Consider the following 8,313-nt stretch of genomic DNA (forward strand, 5'->3'; position numbering starts at 1 on the left):
TGAGCATCTGGAGAGTGAGCCAGCAGATGAAAGATGAAAGATGATGTGCTCTCTCTGCCTTTCAAATAAATAAATAAGAAAGAAACCATACATGGCTAGTGGCTATCATATCGGACAGTTCAGGTTCTAGCCAAAGCTTTTCTCTCTTGATTCTTTGTTTATAAGAGTTACTAGGAATGATCTCTCGCGGAACATTTACTCCTTGCCAGCTCTTGCATAAGCGCTTTACAGACACAGCTCAATGGATCAGAAATTTCATTTTTTCAAATTAAACATTTGCTTATTTATTTGAAAAGCAGAGTTACAGGGGGTGGGGGGAGAGCGAGTTTCCATATGCTGGTTCGTTCCCCAAATGGCCACAACTTCTGGGGCTGTGCCAGGCCCAATCCAGGAGCCCTGAACTCCATCTGGGTCCCAGATTGATGGGAGGGGCCCAAGCACTTGGACCATCTTCTGCTGCTTTCCCAGTTGCATTAGCAGGGATCTGGATCAGAAGTTGAGCAGCCAGGACTTGAACTGGTGCTTGTCTGTGATACCAGCATCCTAGGCAGCAGCTTAATCAATCCACAGTGAGAAATTCCATTGTAAAGATTTAAGTAAACTGACTGCAAGCTGCATAAAAAGCCAGAGGGCCACTCGAGTATAAGTCTTGTCTCCATCATTTAGAGAACGTTCCAGCCTGGGTGTCCTTCTCCAGTCCACTCCCCACAGATGGGTGCCAGGGCCTGGTGAGCCTCATCAGCCAGCAGCAACTGGCAGATGGGAGACAGTCCTGCCAAAAAGAGAAACTCTCTATACTCTCCATCTCCCAGGGGACCCAGAATCCTGGTTTCTGACGCGCCACCTTCAGGCACCTCTCCCCTTGCCTTTCCCCTGGGCCACAGTGTCCTTTAGGTCAGAACCCAGAGCTCAGCCGGGTGCTCCATGAGAAGTCCAGGAGAAGCCTGTCATGCTGGAAGCTGGGGTCTGAACGAATCTTTGCTTTTACGCAGGAAAACAACGGTATTATAATAGCTAGCTTTTCTTGAGCACCTACTCTGTGCCAGGCACTTTACATACACTTGTGCTTCTAAGTCTCACAACAGTCTTGGAGGTAGGCATGACCATCACCACTGTCCATATGTGGAAACGGAGGCTCAGCAAAGGTTAAGCAGCTTGTTCGTGTTCACACAGTTTGTAGAGGAAGTCTAGAATCAGCACTCGGGACTGGCATCTGTGAGGACCTGGAAGCTTCCACTGGGCATTTTCCACACTGAGAGGATAAAGGGGGTAGAAGGGCGGGCCAGGGGGGCGCATGCTGTAGCAGTGAGGGACTGGGTCTGCTGTCAGAGCGCCACCCCATTTTCCCCCTGCCCAGCCCCCTGGCCCGGCAAGCCTCTTCTTCCCCTAAACTGTGCTGCAAAGGCAGGCAAAACTCACTCTGGCTGAGGCTGCTCTTCTCAGAAAGGGAAACAGCTGGGATGAAAGGCCTTATGCTTGGCAGGTGCCGGTGTGTGTGTGTAGCTCATGCACCAAAGGAAAACTGCTCCCTTCTCGGCCACACCCCCGCCACGTGTGCAGGGAGCCGGGCAGCTGGGAACTCTTGAAAGGGCTGTTTACTTCCTCCCAGAGTTTCTGCAGGAAAACCACCTGGCAGGGAGCAGGCTCAGCAATCAGGCCTCAAATTGGCTCCCTGCGCTCTGCCTCCAGGCTCATCCAGCCTCAGGGAGGCTGTGTTCCTTCTGCAGAATCAGGAACCCACTGTGCGACCCTGCCTTCCTGACACACAGACACAGTCACGCACGCATGCGCGCGCACACACACACACACACCCATGCAGGTTCTTGATTAAGGCACCAAGTCTGGCCTGCCTGGCCTGCCAGTCCATGCCCACCAGGCACAGCAGAGCCTGGCCCGAGCTCATCTGTGTACACAGCTGGGTTAGTGTAATGTTAGGAGCTGCTTCACAAACAGGGGACAAAGACAGCAGCTCCAGACTAAGCGCAGTCCTCCTGCTCCCTGGGAAGACCCCCCACCCCCACCCCTTCAGTTGGCCAAACACCTCTACCCCATCTCTGCTGCTGGAGGGAGACGGGGTCAGCTGTGCTTCAGGGCCCTGCTGCGAGCTCAGAGCCTGGCTTCACAGTAACCTTCACTTTCTAAGCATGACCTTGTCTATTTTGGGGACCTCAAAGAGGATCAAGTCCCCACCACAGAAGGCCCAAGGTGGCCACAAAGGCCACAATGGAGGGAGAGGTTCCTCTTTGTGCTTTAACACCGGGTCACCTGTAAGCAGAAGAGCGCTGACCTTTTCCCCCTAGTGAACTCTCTAGTGCCCACCCCCAGGGGGAGGAGGAGTGAGGCTGCAGGGCCAGGGGCTGTTAGGATTGCACACTGGGCCCCATCCAACAGTGGCTAGCTGGCTATTTAAGTCAGCACCCCCTTAGCGGGTTGCACAGAGGTGGGGGACTTCCCAGAGCTACACGGTGAGGGCGCGGAGGAGAGAAGGTCTGTCTGAAGACTGGGGTTGGGGCGCTGGGGTTCGTGGGCGTCAGGACGCCCAGGTGAAGTAGGCGATCTCGTCCAGGTCGACCGGGTAATCGGTGAGCAGCACGGGCGTCTTATCGAAAAGCTCACCCTTGTAACTGCGCCACTTGCCCGCGGGCAGGTAGACGTCGCGTTCCTGCTTGCCTGGCTCCAGCACGGGCGCCACGAGCAGCGTGTCCCCGATCAGGAACTGCGAGTCGATGCGGTGCGCGGTCTCGTCGCCCGGCGCGATCCACCACAGGGGGCGCACGATGGGGTCGCCCGTGTCGGTGATCTCCCCGGCAAGCTCCAGCAGCAGCGGCGCCACCAGCGAGGCCCGCAGCGCGGCGAACTTGTGTGCGATGGCCACCACTTCGGCGTCGTACTGCCAGGGCGGGATGGAGAACTGCATGGCCGGCATGAAGGCGGCCACCTCCAGCCAGCGCACGTAGAGCTCGCGCTCGGGCACTGGGCCGCCGCCCGCCGTGCGCTCGGGCACCGCGTTGCCGCCCACCATGTCCGGTAGGATGAACGGGTAGCCCAGCATGCTGAGGGTGAGCACGGCGGGGATGAGCGAGTGCAGCCCCAGGTCGTAGCCCCACACGGAGTCGCGGTCCACCAGGCGGAAGAAGCACGAGATGTTCTGCGACTGGTAGCCCACGCGCACCTCGGCCAGCGAGAAGAAGGGCAGCGCCATTTCGGTATAGCGCCGGCTCCAGACGCTGGGGTCGGGCAGCTGCCTGTAAGTGCTGAAGTCCCGCGGCAGATAGCTGACCTCTCCCGCGTCGAACTTGAAGGAGGCCACAGAGTAGCGCGAGCGCAGCCGCCGCAGGTGTCCCTGGAACCAGTCCCGGGCCTCCGGGCGCGTGAAGTCCAGCACGGCGCCGATGCCGTTCCACCAGCGCACCAGCGCGGGCAGCCGGCCCGTGGGCTCGCGCACGAACAGCTCGCGCTCCACGCCCTCGCCGAAGCGCGACGAGTTGTAGTTGACGAACGGGTGCACCCAGAGCGTGACGCGGAAGCCGGCGTCGGCGAGGCGGCGGAACATGTCGCTGGCGTTGGGGAACTTGGCCTCGTCGAAGTCGAAGTCGCCATAGGCAGGTGTGTACATGTCGTCGATTTCCAGGTGGCTGCTGTTGAAGCGGTGCTGGCGGATCTGCTGGGCGAACCGCAGCACCTTGTCCTGGTCCACAGCGCGCCCGTAAAGGGCCCACGTGGACCAGATCGGGTCTCGGAAGGCCTCTGGCGCGGGCACCCTGGAAGGCTTGTTGAAGTAGCGCCGCACCATGTACTTGTGGATGGAGGTGACGTCGGAGCCCACGCACACGCGGTAGCTTAGCTCCGGAGCCGCAGGGCGGCCGGCGGGTGGCTTGTAGGGCGTGTCGTGGTAGCGGGCCTGCAGCCTCAACGACCGCTCGGTGCTGTTCCAGCCCAGGTGGAAGGGCACTGAGTCATTGACTTTGATGGCGGCCGCGCGCGACGATAACCAGTAGCGTTCCAGGATGCCCCCGAAGGCGGCGTCGGAGGAATAGACGTCGCTGGTGACAAAAGGCTGCGGCTCCAGCTGGCCCTCCAGGCGAATGGGCCAGTGCTGCGTCCTCATCTCCGCGCCACCGTACCAGTACGCTGGGGCGTCGCCCAGGAACATGGCGTGCTCCACGGCGCGCCCCGGCGCCGCCTCCTCCCAGCGCACGCGGTAGCACATGACAGTGTCCTTGGGCCGCACGGTCTGGATGAAGAAGTGCAGGGGGCGCCCGTCGGCGGTGCGCGAGCAGCCTAGCACAGCGCCGTCACGGCTGCAGGAGTCCAGGTCCAGCGCGCCGGAGCGGAAGGCCAGGCGGAAGACTTGCTCGCCCTTCTGGTTGCGGATGGAGAAGCCGCCGCGGTTAAGGTCCAGCAGCTCGGTGCGCAGACGTTCCGCTTTGCGGAGGGAGGCACTGTAGTAGCACCAGGCCACCACGGCGGCCAGCACCAGCAGCAGCCCCAGAGCCGCCGAGCACAGCAGCGGCCGCAGCTCTTTGGACGGCTTGGGCTTGGCAGGGGTGAAGTTGTCCGGGAGGAAGGTGTACATGGCTGCCACCTCAGTGCTGTTGGGGTCTGCGTGGAAACCAGGGCGGCGGCGGGGATAGGCCTGGCTTTTCTCCCCAAGGTTCCGGGACATGGGTCCCCAGCTAAGGAGCTGGCGGACGGTGGCGCCGCTCAGCCATGCCCGTCTGAACCTGGCCTCCCCGGGTCTGAAAGAGGGGAGAGAGACATTCGACTGAGCTTTCTCATTTCATCATCCTTCCATTGGGGGCAGCATCGTAGAGGGAGTGGGTCCTTTGGGCAGGTGTATCCTGGGACCTAAGGGCTTGAGGAGAGTCAAAGGTGACTCTTACCAGGACGGGTTCTCTCTGCCTTACATCCTTTCTCACGGGCTCAAATGCTTGCCAACGTGACTGGGGAGCAGCACATAACTAGGAGATGGCGTGCACCCCCATTTTTCTGGTGGAGAAACAAACCCAGGAGCACAGTGTCTGGCCTCCAAGAGGGACGATGGCCCTGCCAGCATCTAGGGACTTCCATCAGGGCTGAAGGCTAGGAGGAGGAGAGGAGGAAGAGCTCAGGCAGAGGGCAGGAGAAGTGGGGAGGGGGCAGCCCAGGCATGGAATTTGATGAGTCAGAAAACAGATGAGATCCGCAGGTTCTAGAAGACACCCACGCCAGGCTCAATCCCAGGGCCCAGTCTGGAGAGAGGCAGGTTGGGGTCAAAGGTTAGGGCCGGGGTCAGGATCCTGGCATGGATGGCTGGCGGCTTCTCAGGTCTGCCTGAGTCTGCTTCCCTGGCCACCTTCCTGTTCTGCTCCCGGCACCACCTCTGTGGGGCAGCTACCTCCCAGCTCTGTCTCTGTCACTCACCCACTGCTCTAGTTGAGGTGCTGTTCCCTGTATCATTGCAGCACTTCTGAGAGGCCTCCCTGCCCCCAGCCTTTCTCTTCAGTGCCTTATGCTCGTAGCCACCACCGTAATCCTTTTGAGGCACTTAACAGATCGTACCCGTCCCTAGCTTCTAGAGCTGTTCGTGACCTTCACAGTGAAATTCAGATGGGTGAGTTCCACAGTGGAGGCTCAACGCACGATGTGGTCTCAGCTTCTTTCTGATTGCATGTCCAGCCAGATCTATCCAATCAGTGCTTCTCCCAGTAAAATTCTTCAAGCCACCTGCCCCAGGAGATTCACCCACCCAGGTTGGGCCTTTCCTCCACCTACCAGGTCTCTGTGGATCGGATAGCCACCACCACACACATAAACTCACACACTGTTTGCTAAACATGCAGGATGACTTCAGGGGAAACACAGGCTTGGGGGAAGGTGTGCGTCCCAGGCTGCTGCTCAAAGCCACTGAACTTTCCCCATCCCAGCCTCCAGGGCAGAGTCCAACAAAGAAACAGCACCAGCCAGGTGCACATGCAGGCATACACACTGCCAGCCAGCTAGCTGCCTAACTGCTCCAGCTGGGGGAAGACAGGGAGCCTGGCAGAGGAATTAGCTTCCTCCCAGGTGCCGGTGTCTGTAAGTCCTCGGCAACCTCCAGGGAGACGCTGGGTGGAAGTGCTCCACGCCGTCACCTCCCCCGCCTCCCCTATTCCAAGTGCAGATGAGAATGTTGACCCTAGATATTAATAGAGTCCCCTCTTCACCTTATACCCTGACCCAAGATACACTTAAGATTTATTTATTTATTTGAAAGATGGAAAGACACAGAGAGACCTTTCATCTGCTGGTTCACTCCCCAAATGGTCTCAATGGCCAGGGCTGGGCCGGGCTGAAGCCAGGAGGAGCCAGGAACTCTATCCAGGTCTCCGAAGTGGATGGTAGGGGCCCAAGAACTTGGGCCATCTTCCACTGTTTTCCTAGGCACATTAGCAGGGAGCTGGGTCGGAAGTGGAGCAGCCAGGACTCAAACAGGCAGGTGGAGATTTAACCCACTGGACCACAATTGCCACTCCCCAGGGCCTTATCCCTAGTGCTCCTTCCCTCCCAACTACCTAAGTTTTCAGTCCCAGTTTATCTGAGACAACTTCTATCCATTTCCTCTCAGCCCATATCACCTAGCTTTCCTCCCACTTCCTGCAGGTACAAGTTAGAAAGCCTTCCTAGAAAATGTAGGCAGTAGCCCTTAGCTGATGCCCTCATGCTGAGCAGAATCCGAAGACGAAGACAGCCTTAGGCAATCCAGGCCCATTCCAGACACAGAGGGAATAAGGGGAGAGAGACCATATCCAGAGAGGACACGGCCCCCTTGTTCTCAGCTTTCCTATTGTCAGCCTGTCGCTCCATCACTCCCAGAGGCACGGGGAGTCCACCACAGAGGCCTCAGATGCCTTTTCCAACACTTTGGTCCTGAGAATCTTAACTTTCCAGGATTCCAAGATTCTTTGGTGAAGGACAAGAGCCCACCCACCTCCCCAAGGACTGAACATCCATTCTGTGGGGGGTACGCGGCTGGTCTCCTAAATGCCAGCACACTGTCCAGCCCTGGCAGCCATGTGCAGGAGCAGACACAACCACAGTATCTATTCTACAGAGGAGGAAACAGTGGCCCAAACAAAAGGAAACCTGTCTGAAGTCACACACACCCCAAGGGGAGGGGCAAGCTTGCCTGGATCCAAAATCCTGCCTCAGTGCCACACAGGCTAAGTGTCGGGAGATGCGAGCTAAGGGTCTGAGCTGGCTGCCCGAACGCAGGGGCAGCAGGGAGCTGGGTGGCTGAGAGCTCTCAGTCAGATGGGCATGGGTGGAGTGAGCCTGTCTTTGTGAGGGCTGGTGCTGCTGCTGGCTCAGGACAGACCAGAAAGGCCTCTTGGGGGTGGGAAAGAGGCCATTTTAATGGCATCTAGTACCATAGGGAAGGAACTCAGAGGTTCTGTGTTGGTAGTGGCGCTAGAGACCCCTGTAATCTACCACCTCTGCCATCTGACCCAACAAGATAATAATGTGAGCAGGTGGGGTCTGCAGGGTGGAACTGCTTCCCCTCGGCCCTCGCGCAGCCTCCTCCCCACTGGACACTCGACCTCAGTCTTGGCTGCCAGCCCCTAGTCTGGTCTGAGGGTGAGGGCCTGGCCCAGCTCAACCGAGGGGAGGCCATTCCAAGCACAGTCAGTTTGTGGGACACAGTTCGCAGGGGGAGGGGGTAGAAATGTCAAAGGCAACTCGATCCGGTCCATCTCCCTCCCCTGCGACGGGATCCGTGGGGATCGAGTAACTGCGCCTACACAGCCGGGAATACTCCGCCCTCGGCGCCCCGCCCGACAGCCACACCGTACGCGGGGACAGACTGAGGTCAAGGGACCTGTCGCCCGCTGGGAACCACGGCCCAGGTGTCCAAGCTCGCTCTACACACTAATCGGCGGGAGCGAAAGTTCAGGGATCATGCTCCCTCAGCAGCTCCCCCCTCCCCAGGTCCTCCCGTTCGGCTCACTCACAGACAACAGGGACGCCCCGTCAGAAGTGCGGGTGCAGGGAGCCTCCCGCAGATCCCCCTTTGGTGAGAGCGGGAGTTGGGCGGCCACCGCGCCTGGCGGGGCGCTGCCTGGCTCTGCACAGCGGAGCCCCTCCTAGGCCCCGCCCCTGGCTTACTTGGCCACGCCCCAGCCGTCCAGTCTGCCCTCAGCTCCGCCCCTGGCGGCCAACCCCTCCCCATGTGTCATCACGCGGACCTGAGACCCCGCCCTGAGCCCGCCGCCCTCCCGCTGCTCTCGGCCCTGCCCCTGGCATCTCAGGCCCGCCTCCAGCTCCGTGCCTTCCAGCTGGGAAATGTAGTTCTGG

At 59.3% G+C, this 8,313-nt stretch overlaps 1 protein-coding gene across 1 annotated transcript; it reads right to left on the reverse strand.

Moving 5' to 3' along the window:
- Nucleotides 1-258: 258 nt before the first annotated feature.
- On the reverse strand, nucleotides 259-4,666 carry MYORG (myogenesis regulating glycosidase). The gene has a single exon (XM_002708023.6). It carries the CDS (start codon nucleotides 4,664-4,666, stop codon nucleotides 2,531-2,533), a length of 2,136 nt encoding a protein of 711 aa, XP_002708069.3. The 3' UTR covers nucleotides 259-2,530.
- Nucleotides 4,667-8,313: the final 3,647 nt, after the last annotated feature.

Source organism: Oryctolagus cuniculus, chromosome 1 (genome assembly GCF_051225735.1).
Source record: "Oryctolagus cuniculus isolate XC-2025 breed Fujian yellow rabbit chromosome 1, ASM5122573v1, whole genome shotgun sequence".
Taxonomy (NCBI): domain Eukaryota; kingdom Metazoa; phylum Chordata; class Mammalia; order Lagomorpha; family Leporidae; genus Oryctolagus; species Oryctolagus cuniculus.

Coding starts and splice junctions, on each gene's coding strand:
- MYORG (XM_002708023.6), bottom strand. CDS start 4,666: ATGTCCCGGAACCTTGGGGAGAAAAGCCAGGCCTATCCCCGCCGCCGC.